The 15,833-nt window shown below is 45.1% G+C and overlaps 1 protein-coding gene across 1 annotated transcript in view; it reads left to right on the top strand.

Annotated features, from left to right (window-relative positions):
• The window catches only part of GUSB (glucuronidase beta), a 43,171-nt gene that overhangs the window by 1,599 nt on the left and 25,739 nt on the right, over positions 1 to 15,833 (top strand). The window contains exons 3-8 of the mRNA XM_069972494.1: positions 315 to 499; positions 3,872 to 4,014; positions 7,123 to 7,310; positions 7,971 to 8,123; positions 11,066 to 11,244; positions 13,144 to 13,290. Of these exons, the coding sequence (XP_069828595.1) occupies positions 315 to 499; positions 3,872 to 4,014; positions 7,123 to 7,310; positions 7,971 to 8,123; positions 11,066 to 11,244; positions 13,144 to 13,290 (995 nt within the window). The remainder of the gene's footprint in view (positions 1 to 314; positions 500 to 3,871; positions 4,015 to 7,122; positions 7,311 to 7,970; positions 8,124 to 11,065; positions 11,245 to 13,143; positions 13,291 to 15,833) is intronic.

Below are 15,833 nucleotides of genomic sequence, written 5' to 3' on the forward strand. Positions count from 1 at the left end.
TGTGTTTGTCATTGGGCTCTCCAGAACAGCTCCCCGACTCATTTCTTTTCAGTAGAGCAGGCGGTGCACCCGTGCATATGTGCAAACCAGGTGCCCACGTACGCCAGATGAATGTATGATAAATCTCTTGGAGACTATTCTGTATATGATCTTGCAGATGCATTTCTGCACCTAAAGTAAATTGCATTGTCCGCCGAGCATTACATTACAAACGGGAATAAATTGAGTGACTGAATAAGGAAGGCTTCCAGTTTTTTTGTAACGTTTGCCTTTTTTTTTCTTTGGCCGTATATTAATGCGCCTTTTTTTTGCAGTGGGTTAATGGTGTTCAAGTAACACAACATGAGGGCGGACACTTACCCTTTGAAGCAAACGTATCAAATGTTCTAAAAAGTTGTTTAGGAACTGTTCCCTGCCGAATCACCATTGCTGTAAATAATACCCTCACTCTAAACTCCTTACCCCCGGGATCCATCCAGTTCATGAACGACCCCACCCGGTAAGTACCTGGACTACACCACAGCCTTGTCACTGCTGAGTATTGGTATTACTGTAGGAAGCAGTTTGTAAAATACAGTGCTCTTTATGGTGAATGTAAGCTTTAATAAATGATCCAGTTATAGAATGGCCCATCCAGACCACATTTGTAGGAATTGTCAGTGTATGGTGGGTGTCAAAATACGGGTATGGTGTGGAGAAAAACATGTACAGTCTCCTCCTCAGATAACAACACACGATTGCCAAACTGTAGATCAGATATAACACAGGAAACAAGTGTAAAATGTTCCACATAACAATGCAGGGAGGCTCTAAAAAGCAACAGGTTTGACATTTCCTTGTAAAACCTGGTACTGCACTTAAGGCAGCGGCCAGTCAGTCAGGTGTTCATCTGTCAGACAGGTTGTATAATCACATTTCCCCTTCACCTGTCTTCTGGTGGTCTCTGACGTCTGGACCCCCAGCAGCCATATGACCACACTGCCCTCTGAGGCGCCTCCTAAATACTCTTCTGTGTACATGAGAAGTAGCTTATAGACTAGGGGTAGGGAACCTTCCGTCCTCCAGCTGTTGCAAAACTACAACTCCCATCATGCCTGGACAGCCAAAGCTAAAAGTTTTCCAAGCGCTCTAGAATTTTCTTGCTCAAATGGTATGATTTATTCAGACAGTTTATCATATAAATGCGGCACAGCACACATCGGGAACACTTTAGCGGATCTCCCACTGCGACGTTGAAGAAGGCCCTGGCAGGGCCCAAACATCATTGGTTGCCATTCCAGTGTGTGTGTGTGTGTGTGTGTGTATGTATATGTGTGTATATATATCTTTACCACAACTTATTTAGTGAGATTTATACCACAATTTCACTAACCATATTATGCTTTAAAGAGGTTGTTCGGGAACAACTAACTTTTGCGCTAACCACTAGATAGGGGAGAAATAAGAGATCACGGGAGTTCTGGCCTCCATACCCCCCGCCGATCTCCGTATTTTGCCCCCAGCTTCTTTCTTATAATTACAGCCGCAGGTACAGCACGTGACCCGCAACTGTATTCATTCCTATGGAGCCACCAGAAAGGGCCAAGTAAGCTGGAAAGTGCGGTATTAGGCTCCATAGGAATGGATAGAGCCGTGGGTCACGTGCCGTACCCACAGCTGAAGCCTGGGGCCCAATATGGAGACTGAACCCACCCATCTCTTACGTCTCCCCTATCCTGTGGACAATCTTTTTAACTGCATTCTGCACTATAATTATATGACCAGCTGTCAAAATTAAATGTGCCGTCTGAGCAAGAAAATTTTAGAGTGCTCGGAAATTCTTTACTACCACACAAAGTTGACAGCAGTATTCTTCTCCTTCTTCCTTCTTCCCCCTTCCCCCTTGTTAGGGGTTGGGTGTTACATTTTTTATTTGTGTAAAATGAATACCCCAGATTATGTAACATCCAACCCCTAAAGATTGTGAAATACACCTCACAGCATACCCTGACAGCTATACCGTTCAGGAACTGCTGGGAGTTAGTGTTCTCCATACAAAATATATATATATATATTTTTTTATTTTGTAGGGAGAACTATAACTCTTAGCAGTTCCTGAAGGTTTACGGTTGTCAGGGCATGCTGGGAGGTGTAGTCTACAACTTCACATTGTATGTTTTTGTTTGTTTTTTTTATTTAAGGGGCCCAGCTTCCCTGCTTTACTTTAGTAATATGATTATTTGACTTTTACTTTCATTTTTAAACATGTCGTACCTGCTCCTAACTTGTAGTACCGCCTGCCCTGCTCCTCATGCACTGCTTGTGACAAAACTCATGGGGGAGATCACGGAGATCTCTGCACTGACATTATTTATGTATACACATATGTATGTTTATTTATGTATTTAATTAGGGCTTATTCCCTTGTATGCCCTTATATTGCAGATGCTAAGGATGGGGGAAGTCCTGTAGTGGTGTGTTTCCTTGCCTAGCATCATGTATCAATATCATGCTGGGAGCAGAGAAACTGTTTGAATATCTGCAGCACTGTAGTGATTAAGACGCAGAGATTCAAGCAGTTTCTCCACTCCCAGCATGATATTGATACATGATGCTAGGCAAGGAAACACTCCACTACAGGACTTCCCCATCCTTAGCATCTGCAATATAAGGGGATACAAGGGAATAAGCCCTTATTTAACTTTTTTAAACAGATGGACTAAGGATCCATTTACACAGAAAGATTATCTGCCAAAGATTTGAAGCCAAAGCCAGAAACAGACTATAAACAGAGATCAGGTCATAAAGGAAGCCCTGAGATTTCTCCTCTTTTCAAATCCACTTCTGGCTTTGGCTTCAAATCTTTGGCAGATAATCTGTCAGATAATCTTTCTGTGCAAATGGACCCATACAGGCCATAGTATTTGAAATAGTGACATATCCAGTGACTCACAGGTGACATCTTCTCTGATAGTTGCTCACTTTTCTTTTCCATTTGGCCCAAGCCACAACTCTGCAGAATCTGACAGCGAAACATTTTAGGATCCTTGCTTCAGCACATACAATAAATAGGTCCCCCTCTGTGCCCATATGCCCTCTTTGTGCACCCATATAGCATTGTCTTCCTCTTTGCCTGCATTAAATATAGGCCCCTTCTGTGCCCTTGTATTGTAAAGGCCCCTTGTGCAGCAGTCCCCATATAGTTTATATCCCCCTCTCACACACAGATGATGCAGATATCCCACATTCCCTACCCCACACACACACACACCACACACTAGACAGCATCCCCCCTCAACACACACACTAGGCAGCATCCCCCCCCCCCCCACACACACACTAGACAGCATCCCCCCCCCAACACACACACAAGGCAGCATCCCCCCCCCCCGCACACACACACTCTAGACAGCATCCCCCCCCCCAACACACACACAAGGCAGCATCCCCCCCCCCGCACACACACACTCTAGACAGCATCCCCCCCCCAACACACACACACAAGGCAGCATCCCCCCCCACACACACACACACACACACTAGACAGCATCCACCCCCCCAACACACACACAAGGCAGCACCCCCCCCCCCCACACACTAGGCAGCATTCCCCCCCCCCCCCCCCAAACACACACACACACACACACACACACACTAGGCAGCATTCCCCCCCCCCCCCCCCAAACACACACACACACACACACACACACTAGGCAGCATCCTCCACATACACACACACACACACACACACTAGGTAGCATCCCTCCCCCACACTTACACTCTCACTACGCAGCACTGCAAAAACGGAACTACTAAAATTACTATATGTATTCTTTATAGATCAACGCTCTTAATTACATAACTCATAATGAAGTCTTCTTTTTCTACATAGATATCCCAAAGGATATTTTGTACAGAATATAGAGTTTGATTTCTTTAATTATGCCGGCATCCATCGCCCTGTGGTTCTTTATACAACACCCTCAGTTTACATTGATGATATCACCATTGTTACTGACATAAGTGACAGCACAGGTGAGTGAGTTTTTATGTCATCGTTGTGTGCCCCATTAGTTGAGTCATGTGATCAGTCGGGCTGCGACTGATTGTCTATGGAGACCGACTGATATCACTGACACTGAGCGGGGAGCGGACTGTGCTGCAGCGCCGTCTTCTCCCGGCTCATTCTTGTGGTTGGTCAGGGTGTGAACACTCAGACCCGGTCTGATCAAAAAACTTTTGATATGTCTCTATGATATAATGTGAAGAGGATTCAGCAGCATCCAATAGGAGTAGTAGTTTGTAAATAAGCTTTATTACATATTCGGGACAAACAGCGACGTTTTGACTAACAGTGGGTCTTTATCAATCATACAGAAAGACCATCTGTTGTTAGTCCCAGATATGCGATAAAGCTTATTTAAAGTGAATGTACCACTTAACATGCTATAGCAAGTGTTATATACCATCGTATGTGTGCTGCTTTGCAGAATCACCTGCCACAGTCCATTTTCTAGTCTGTCGCGTCTTGTTCGCGTTATTTTCGTCTAAATAGCTGTATGCAAATCTGGTCAGTTGTGCAGAAGTTAAGCCGAGGAAGAGCAGTTCAAAGCTTTCTCTTCCTCCAGCCCCAATGATGCGTGCATCCTCTTCTCCTTAGTCCCGTCTCCAGTCCAGCCATGGCGGCTCTGATGACGAGCTGAGATGGGGCCACGCTGATAGGTTGGGTGGGGAGAAGAGGACACACGCACCATCGGGCCTGAGGGAGGAGATAGCTTTAAACTGCTCTTTCTGGGCTCGCATCCTGTGCACAACTGACAAGATTTGCATATAGCTATTCAGGCGAAAATAACACGAAGGGACGTCCGATTAGAAAACAGACCACTGCGGGGTGCGTCCGATGGTATGTAACACTAGATATAGCCTGTAAAGTTGTACTTTGCTCCTATCAGATGCTGTTGCATCCTCTTCACTTCCTTAGCGTGCATCCACATCTCCACCCTCTACTACACAGAGCTCATTCCAGGGGGCTGTTGGATTCCAATTGCTTGTTATGTCTCTATGACATGTCAAAAGTTTTTCCAAATGACAGTGACAGTGTCCTTGCAGATCTGCAGGTGAGTGAGGCAGATAAATACAAAGTTACTATCTATATAAAATAGACTATAAGGGTAGCTTCACACAGCAGTGGATTTTACAGTGGGGATTTAATGCTGTGTTCATTCATTTTAGTCAAATCCGCCGCGGATTCGCAGCAGAAATTCAGCTGCGTTACGGTACGTGTGAAGCTACCCCTTAAGCTGAACCCTGACACTTTATGTTCCGTAGAGGTGATTTTGAGCAATCTTCTCATTATCGTCACAGTCAAATTACAATAGGTAACAACTATTACTAAAAGCACACACAAATTAATGTATCTTTATTTTAAATCTAAAGGATCCCCATCATTGCTTGTTATCTGTGGTGAAATATATGCTTTATGCAGTACGGGTTACATTACCCTAAAGGTCCCCATACACTTTATAGTGATGTAGGCCGATCCTGACAGTATAAATTGTATTGGGTCTCCCAAGCCTCCACTGACAGAATTTTACTGCCAGACGCCAGAGCTTTAGCTGACAACTATTGAAGGAGTTTGGCTACCTTAAAGGGAACCAATCTCTTAAAAAAACGTCTGTAACGCTATGGTAATGTGCTGTAGCAGCACCCAGCACTCTTCCCAAACATGCTTTTACACCCACCTCACTGGAATGTACAACCTGAAAACTTACTTTACAAACTTGAAGCCCTGTATGTAAATTGCCCCCAAGTTGTCATCTGGGCGGTGACCTGCGGCAAGTAGTCACTGTCCCCTGGGCGTTTCGGAGCGTTAATCACGCCCTTCTGGGCGTGATTAGCCTGCATAATTGTGGCGACATAACCAAGAGGCGCGCTGTCCCCAACGCCAGCATGCCTACGTCCTTACTGCGCCGCTCATGCACAGTACAGCAAGTCCGATCCGTGCCGTACTGCACAGGTGCAAAATAGCCTAAAACTCATTGCCGGATCTCCAGCAATGAGTTTGAGGCTTTCTGCACCTGCGCAGTACGGTGCGGAGTGGACCCATTGCACTGCGCAAGTGCGGCACAGCAAGAACGTAGGCGTGCCGACATTAGGGACAGCACTCCTCTCGGTGACGTCGCCACAATTATGCAGGCTAATCACGCCCAGAAGGGCGTGATTAACGCTCCGGAACGCCCAGGGGACAGTGACTACTTGCCGCAGCTCACCGCCCAGATGACTACTTGGGGGAAATTTACATACAGGACGCCAAGTTTATAAAGTAAGTTTTCAGGGTGTGAATTCCAGGGAGGTGGGTGTAAAAGCAGGTTTGGGAAGTGTGCTGGGTGCTGCTACAGCACATTCCCATAGCGTTACAGACGTTTTTTAGGTGATTGGTTCCCTTTAAGACCAGCTATTGGTTTGTGCATAGACCTCATACCTGTTTGGCAGCTCACAGGTTCACACTATCAGGATCAGTTTTTCCATTGATATCCATTATTTATTTATTTTTAAATATCAAAATGCATCTGTCAACCACATTTTTTGTACACTAAAAAAACCCAGATGTGTATTGATCCATTTTTTTATTTAAAGCGACTCAGTACCCACAATTTGAGAAGTTGTGTTTTTATGGGAGACCTATGTAAGGGTAAGAGCACACTACGCAAATGTGACATAAAATCCGTAGCATTTCCGTAGTGTGCACATACCCTAATATAACATGCAATAACTTATGCAATAATATTCTATTAGGATTTTGAGAAAAGAGATGCTGCTTATCCCAGTATAAAATCAGAGGAAAAGGGAACAGATACCTCTGCGGCTGTAGCTGCTGTGTTATAGGAAATCAATGTGTCCATGGGCATGAAACAGAACAATAGTAATCCAGTACATGTTATGCATTTGCTCTGTGTTGTATCGTCAGCTAAGACAACCATCACCTCTCCTCCCTTACACTTATACCTGCAGTAGATCCTGTACGTGTGAACATACCCTTAAGAAGGTTTAAGCCAAATGGTTTATGTAGGATTTCTTTATTCACAATACCTTACACCAATAATTGAGTGGGATTTTTTTCCTCTTTTCTTTCCCTTCCACCAGGATTGGTAATGTATGAAGTATCTGTGGTTGGTTCAGAATACTACTCCGTAGCTGTTACCTTGCGTTGTCAAGATGGTCAAGACGTAGCCACTGCTTTGGGTGCCGTAGGACAGCTGAAAGTAGCCAATGCAAATTTTTGGTGGCCTTATTTAATGAATGAAAACCCTGGATATCTATATTCCTTTGAAGTAAGGAAAACCACTACGATCATTTTAAGGCCAGATGCACACGTTTGTTCAGTCTGTATTATATGGTCTGTAAGCTCGCTGTATATCATAGACTGAAATCTTAAACTCCTACAGGACTTCCTGTATCATAATTCATTATAATTCAATGAGCGTGGAAACAGTTGAAGCTCTATGTGACTGTACTGAGACAGCTGTACCAGCCTTAACCATAATAACAGTACGAAGTATCACCACCGGGTGGCGGCATTGTACAACAAATTGTAGGAATGTGCTAGTTCCCAGCTTATGGTGGCAAATTTAAAGGGGTTCTTTGGCTATAGAAGACTTTTTATACACTGCTGCCCTAGAACATAAAAAACATGGTATTCTTACCTCACTATGCTCCTCTGGTGTACTCCTGTTTCCCCCTGCAGAGTTTGGTGCTGCTCACAAGACCAAACAGCGCAACCCCCCCCCCCCCCCCAAAAAAAAAAAAAAAAGTGTTCATTTGATTTCAAAAGGAAATGTTTAAAAAAAATGTGCAGCAGATTTTACAAAAATTTTTAGGTGTTCTTGTCTGTGTAAAGAAAAACAAAGCTTCAAGTATGTTGGTGTTGTTCACCTCATGCTGATTCATCCAAGATCCATGATTGTTGTTAAGAAATTCTTGGTGTTCTTCAGGTGAGAATTAAAGCGGATACAGACAGTGGCGTATGTGAGGATGTTTACACCTTACCTGTTGGGATAAGAACAGTCCGTGTATCGGGTCAGCAGTTCCTCATCAATGGGAAACCTTTCTACTTCCATGGGGTGAACAAGCACGAAGACTATGATGTAAGTATAATGATCAGTAGACTTTGCCTGTTCATAATTGAAAGAATGTATGTGTCAGGCACTTACCTGCTTACGCTCCCCTGGTGAGTCCGTCCTCCAGGTGGCACTGCAAGGACTCCTGATCCACTGACCTACCCAGGTGACATTGAGGCTGAGGGCAGGTGGCAGAGCTGGTTGTCCAATTAAAAGGTAGGGACACTGGGTAAATCGGCTTGGTGCCTGTGTTCCATGCTGTTTCTGATGCCCTACAGGCAGCTGCTTACCACATCTTCCTGTGATAGGTCTTTCCGTGGATCCTGACTGTATTGTTCCCTGGCTGTTGTTTTCCTGCCGTTTAGACTTGATGTTACTCTCATAGTTTGGCTGTAACCCAGGGCCGTCTTACCCATTGGGCATGGTAGACGGCTGACCGGGGGCCCTTGTGTCCTAGGGGGCCCCTGCCCGCTGTGACATACCCGTATTTTTCGCTTTATAAGACGCACTTTTTTTCCCTCTCAAAAGGGGAGGAAAAACTAAGTGCGTCCTATAAAGTGAATACGGTCTACCAAGCAGTGCCGAGCACCGCAAGGAAGCCGTCCCGCCCGCCCCCTCTATTGCCGCTCACTATGCATATGCATAGTGAGCGGCCCTGAACGACCCCCTCCGCCCGCCCAGCCCGCCCCTTCTATCGCCGCTCAGCTGAGCCGATCAGAAGCCCAGGAAAGTGCAATGAGCAGCACTTTCCTGGGCTTCTGATTGGCTCAGCTAAGCGGCGATAGAAGGGGCGGGCGGTCCAGGAACTCACCCGTCCGCCGGCCCCAGCAGCTGATGTCTTCCGGCAGCGCGCACTCCCGTCATCCTCTGGGCACAGCCAGCGGGGTACAGAGAGACTGCCTGTGACGGAAGTGTCCTGCAGCCTCTATCATGAAATGCAATTCGCACCTCTGCCCAGGGGCCCATAATGCTGTCAAAGGGAACCAATCAGCCCGTTTGGGCTGATATGGTTCCCTGGATCATTGTATAAAGCACCTGGAGCGGCCCCGGCAAATACCGGCCGCGGCCGCAGCAGGTGCTTTATAACGGAGAAAATGACTTTTATTCCCCGGCTCGTGACTAGATACGAGCGGGGTAGTAGTCATGGTGGGTGGCTCCCCGCTCGTATCTAGTCACTGCGCTCTGTCTGTCAGCGCGCTCGGCGGGATGATTGACAGGCAAAGAGGCCAGTAACAGACCTCTCTGCCTGTCAGAGCACAGTGACTAGATACAAGCGGGGAGCCGCCCACCATGACTACTACCCCGCTCGTATCTAGTCACGAGCCGGGGAATAAAAGTCATTTTCTCCGTTATAAAGCACCTGCTGCGGCTGCGGCCGGTACGTGCCGGGCCGCTCCAGGTGCTTTATACAATGCTCAAGGGAACCATATCAGCCCAAACGGGCTGATTGGTTCACTTTAAGACGGCCCTGCTGTGCCTATTACATGTTCTGTCTCTGGTTGTGATGTCTGGCTTGTACCTTGACTATTGTCTTTCTTATTTTGTCCCTGTCATGCCTGTCTGTTAGTGACCCAGGTTGTCTAATGTTCCATGCATAGTGTAAGCCCCATGCACGTCAGCGAAGGGACTGCCAACCACTTGGGGCCACCAGTTAGGGTGGATCATCCACATAGGTATGGACAGAGTAATGGGGTGAGAGCAGGGCTTCACTGCACATATAAGGCGGGCACCACATGCAATAGTACCGGAGTGCTAGTCCTATCCAGACCCAGAAACTACCATGGTATACAAGAAAAGAAATAGATCTAGAAAAACAAGGTCTGCACCTTCACAATATAGTAAATATTCTTTATTTAAATCCAATCCAAACAAGACACAAGATTAAAAACCTTTAAAAACACACACACATGATCCTACCACTGGCCCCAATAAGGCACAGTGAAAAACTGGTCCACCCCACATGATAATACAGAGACAGCAAAAATAAATAAACAAATATGATTATAATATAGTGCAAAAAAAATGTATGTAAACTATCTGACCCTATTATTAAGTGCCACCAAGTGCATATATAAAAAAATGTGAAACAAAACAGTATCCTGAAAAAAGGAAATAAATATACAATAAAGTGAGAAAACACAAATCAGAAAATAAATAAATAGATAATATATACAGTCACAATTGCTGTCCCACGGATGGATCAGGCAGATTAACCCCCAGCAGGGCTTCACTGTTTACTACCTAATTTTTGTACAGCCTTTTTTTCTCCTCTCCCTGCTCACTCACCCCCTCTCCATAGAGCATAGTATACATGGAAATCCTGCCTCTTCTTGGGTGGGGGGAGTAGGAAAACAGCTTTTTTAGTACAAAAGGAAGCTCTTTTGCTTAATAAAACCTGTTCCAGAGTTTCTTAAAATCGCTTGTACTATTGATATTTATTGATTTCTGTAAAATGACATTTACGCTTTAAATGTATTGCTATCAGCTGCACATTGCCATTCACACAGGAAGATGTGCGGTTGAGACATTGATGGTCTATTCTGAGGATACAGTGCCCAAAAACCCTTTTACTATTAACACTGCATTTAATAAGTGTATCTGCTTTTGTTTATTTGTTTATACATCTAGGATACTGTCTTTCTCCTCATTTAGAAGATCTTAAAAGAAAAATTTAAAGCAGGTTAGAAGACTGTCACCTGCTGTTATGTTCCCATATAGCAATGGACACTGAGAATGAAAGTCGTTTTCTTACCTTCATCCTCAATGTAATTTTCGTTAAATCTCTAGTTTATGTAAATTAGGAGCTTCAGGGCACTGGGTGTAGGACTACTGATCCGCTCGCCATGCTCATAAATATTGCTGTCATAATAATGGCGTCATTGCAGAGCGCTGCCTTGATATGCATGGGGAGGCTTGCAACTGAGATCCAGATTTATATCTGCCTGGAATTGTTAATTTGCTTTTAACAGATTAGAGGAAAAGGTCTGGACTGGTCTTCAATTGTGAAGGATTTTAACCTGTTAAAGTGGCTGGGGGCCAACTCATTTCGCACTAGCCATTACCCATATGCTGAAGAGATCATGGACCTATGCGATAAATATGGCATTGTGGTCATCGATGAATGTCCAGGAGTTGGCATAAGAGAGAGGTAAGGAACGCTTCTTAACATTGTTTATTGCTATTTTACCGCATGATAGCCAGTAAATGGTCTACTGTAGAGGAATTTAAATATGTATGCATTGTGATGACCTTAAAGCCTTAAAGGAGTTATCCAGGATTAAAAAAAAAAAAAAAAAAAAAAAAGGATTTCCAAAAACAGATTGTGTGTGGTATTGCAGAAATGGGCTGCAAAACCCAGACTCAAACAGAAGACAGGCAAGGCGCTGTTTCTGGAAGTAATTAACCATGTTTTTGTAAGCCTGGATAACCCCTTTAAAGGGGTACTGCAAGGAAAAAAAATTGTATTAAATCAAGCGGTGTCAGAAAGTGCCAAAGATTTGTAAATGACTTCCAGTACTTACTAGCTGCTGTATGTCCTGCAGGAAGTGGTGTTTTCTTTCCAGTATGACACAGTGCTCTTTGCTGTCACCTCTTTCCATGTCAGGAACTGTCCAGAGCAGCAGCAAATCATCATAGAAAACCTCTCCTGCTTTCCAGACTGATGAGAGCATACCACTTCCTGCAGGACATACAGCAGCTGATACGTTCTGGTACACTTGAGATTTGTTTATAGAAGTAAATGACAATTCTCTGGAACTTTCTGACACCAGTTGATAAAAAATATATAGTTTTTGCTAGAGTACCCCTTTAAAGGATCACAGGGGGCGTTCTGCTGGGACCTGTTGTCTCAGAAGCGGACAGAAGACAGGAACAGCGGAGGCCTAAAAGTAGGCGAAGTGGTAGGTAAGTATCGTTTGCTTTCTTTTTTCTACAGCCCCAACAATATATCAATTGGTTTAAAATGCTGGAATACCACTTTCATGGCACTTTCAGCACTGCTCATTTATTTAGATATTAGACTGTAAGTTTCAGACTATAGCAAAATTGCTCTTTAAAAATGTGATTTATAATATGGTTATAGAAGCATCATCTGACACTGGTACACATTAGTCAGTCACTGATACTGGCAGACTACCCCACGGCTAGGAATGCTGATAGAACGCCAGAGAAGCTCGGGGGTGCACCATTAATATTGAGAGCAGTCCAAATCCACAATATAAGGTAAAGGAAGTAGGCACTCACCCAGAGTTAGGCTATGTGCACACACAGTATTTCTGTCAGTATTTTAGCCAGTTTTTGGAGCGTTCACTTTGATGGAGCCAATCTGCATCCTGAATTTCCAGTGCACATTATTGTGGAAGAAGCTCAGGGAAGGTGACATAATATATTCCATCATAATTTACATTTTCAAAAAAATGTGTGCTGCTATCTAAAGGGTGAACTGCAGAGCATATCCGCATTGAAAATTGTGGGGCTTGCATTGAAGGAATTCTTCAGCAGACATTTTTTGTGATTGTGGCCTTAGTTCTGTCTGAGGCCAGGACACTGTGTCATATTGGCCACTAGGTGGCAGACTAGACTAGATTATACACCCTCCCTGCACGCAGGTGTAAATTGTGATAAAAATAGGTATTATAGGAGGCCACGCTCAGCACCGCAGATGACAAAAAGCTGCAAAAATTTAAAATCAGCTTTTTGCCATCTGCGCCTGGTGCACGGCATGATGAATTACCCCCCCCCCCCCCCCCCTTGTATTTCAGCCTTGCAGTTGTGAATTTTGTGGGGATTTGGTATAAGTCTGCTTCAGCATCTGTGATTTTTATGGCAGATTTCGACTTCCCCATTAAAGTCAAATGGATTTCTGTGCAGTGTGTGGTTGTGGTTTTACAAATCCCGTCCACTTTGCTACTACTGTAAACATTGCAGATTCTCTGCACGGAACACCAAAGACGGGTGAAAAAAGGTTAAAGAACTGTGCAATCCCTTTAATCGAATAAAGATCGACTGAAAATGTCTTGTTCTTCTTTTGTACATGTTCTGAATATAGTGAGAGTTTTGGAAACAAGTCTCTGCAACATCATTTAGTTGTTATGGAGGAACTGGTGCGAAGAGATAAAAACCGCCCGTCGGTGGTGATGTGGTCCGTTGCCAATGAACCAGCCTCACAGCTCCCTCCTGCCGGATATTATTTTAAGTAAGTGTGTAACCTTGCTGCCAATAAGTAGAATGAAACAGATTTCCATCTACGCAAAAGTAAAGTAAGGCTGGGTTAGAGCTGGGCGGTATACCGCAAAAATACCGATACCGTCACTGGCGTCGGTTAACCGACCTCAACTTAGCCAGGACGGTATCCAGGGCCGGATTAAGGTTGGTGGAGGCCCCGGGCGACAATTTTGTTGGAGGCTGCCCCCCCCCCCCAAAAAAAAAAATAACAATATCACGATCTATATAGATGTCAGCTTACTGTAGGCGACTTAACACAGATCCCTCCTCGCTCCTGGCTCAGCATCCTCCTCTGTTGTGCACGTGATGGTCACTAGAGGCTGCAGTGCAGAGGAAGATGCACAGCCCTAGAGACAGGCGCAGGAAGGGGTGAGTATCAGGGTGTGTTCTCACATTGTGTTTGTGTTAATAACGCAATGTGAGAACCCAGCACTTTCTGTGTGCTCTTAGCCACTGTGTTAGTGCCATTATACACAGCCTGATATCCTGGGTAAGCAGCGCCATTCTGCTAGATTGGCGCTCACTTACAGAGCATATGATAAGGCTGGATCAGCCATCAGTCGCACATCACTTTTTGACGTAGCGATGCATGGCCGGTGACCAATGATTTTTGCTAGCGAGAAGCAGTGATGGTATTATGGCTTAGAGCAATATAGCCTAACTTTTTTTTTTTTTATAAACTCTAGGCACCCCTACCAAATAATGTTCTAGAAAATACAAAAGAAATGTCATCCAGTGACTTACAGGTGATGTCTTCTTTGATCTGAGGTGTCACTTTCCGTTTCCGTTTGACCTGCCAGACAAACATCTTAGGCTCCGCACTTTTACAACAACTTCCTTCCCTTTTTCCAACCCATAAGGTCCCAAACAGTATTAATTCCACTTTTTGGTGTGATTTCCAGTAAAGTGAGTAGGTATGTGGGTTGCCCCCTGTATGTCCCTTGCTGTGCCCCAAATAGTTTTAAAGTCCCTATGTCCCCATATAGTAATAATGTCCCCTGCTATGTCCACATATATAAATAATGGTTCTGCTGTACACCCCATATAGTAATAATGCCTCCTGCTGTGTCCCCATATAGTACTATTGCTCCCTGCTGTGCCTCCATATAGTAATAATGTCCCCTGCTGTGCCCTCCATATAGTAATGTCCCCTGCTGTGCCCCCATATAGTAATAATGCCCCTGGTGGCTGTAGTCAACCCCTAGTGGTGTCCTGGTAGCTGTAATTGCCCTCCCCCATCCCCAGTGGTGTCCTGGTAGCTGTAGTTCTCCGCGTATTCTCCGTATTTAGAATTTATGCTGCCCTAGGCACTTTGCATGCTGAGGTGAACCCCCCCCCAGGCACCCCATCGTGGTGTATGCATGGTGTGTACCCCGTCACGGCTGGCACCCCAGCACCGAATACTCAGCACCCAGTACTACTGAGCGGCATCCCCCGGCTCTCAGTAGTGCTGGGTACTGGGGTGCCGCTTTGCTTGATGCCCGCTCTTCTCATCAAACAGACGTGAAGGAGGTCGGGGACGTCTTAGTTTGGGGTCCGCTTCTGTCCAGTATCGGACTGGGGTACCTGGGGCCCACCAGAGGAAATGATCCTTGGTGCCCACCAATATAGAACCAGTGAGACACGACAGGCCGCTGCTTTCCTGGATTCATCTGTATCTGTGACAAATCCTTCCTTAAAAACATTTTCAGTCAAAGTGAAACTCTCAGAACACCCTCCATTTATTCAGCTCTCAGGGTATGCTGGGAGTTGTAGTTTCTGAGAGGACAACCCTTTAATAAATCACTGTATGCAGAGTCTCCTGGTGGCTGCAATCTGTGGGTGACAACCATCAGCCCTGAAGGTCCAGCAATACATCTGTCCACACTGTCCTACAACTCCCAGCATATCCTGAGGGCTGCAAACTGTCAGTACATGCTGGGAGTTTTAGTGCCTGCAGCTGTTGTAGTTGGGTCCTATACACTGGATGCTTAGTGGGAGATCAGAATACATATATCTGTGGGGGCTCAGTGTAGGGAAGTGACCCCAGAACATCACTAAAAGGGGATAGGGGGAGATGTTATTAGTGATGTTCTTGGGTCACTTCCCTGCACTGAGCCCCCACAGATCTATGTATTCTTATATGCCACAAAGCATCCAGTGTATAATGCACCTAGGACCCAACTACAACAGCTGCAGGCACTACAACTCCCAGCATGTACTGACAGTCTGCAGCCCTCAGGATATGCTGGGAGTTGTAGTGCCTGCAGCTCTTGTAGTTGGGTCCTAGGTGCATTATACACTGGAGGCTTTGTAAGGGATCAGAATACAGAGATCTGTGGGGGATCAGTGCAGGAACGTGACCCCAGAACAGCACTAATAGGGGATAGAACAAAAACATGTCCCCCTATCCCCTATTAGTGATGTTCTGGGGTCACTTCCCTGCACTGAGCCCCCACAAATCTATGTATTCTTATATACCACAAAGCATCCAGTGTATAATGCACCTAGGACCTAACTACAACAGCTGCAGGC

Source organism: Dendropsophus ebraccatus, chromosome 5 (genome assembly GCF_027789765.1).
Source record: "Dendropsophus ebraccatus isolate aDenEbr1 chromosome 5, aDenEbr1.pat, whole genome shotgun sequence".
In the NCBI taxonomy this organism is placed as follows: Eukaryota; Metazoa; Chordata; class Amphibia; order Anura; family Hylidae; genus Dendropsophus; species Dendropsophus ebraccatus.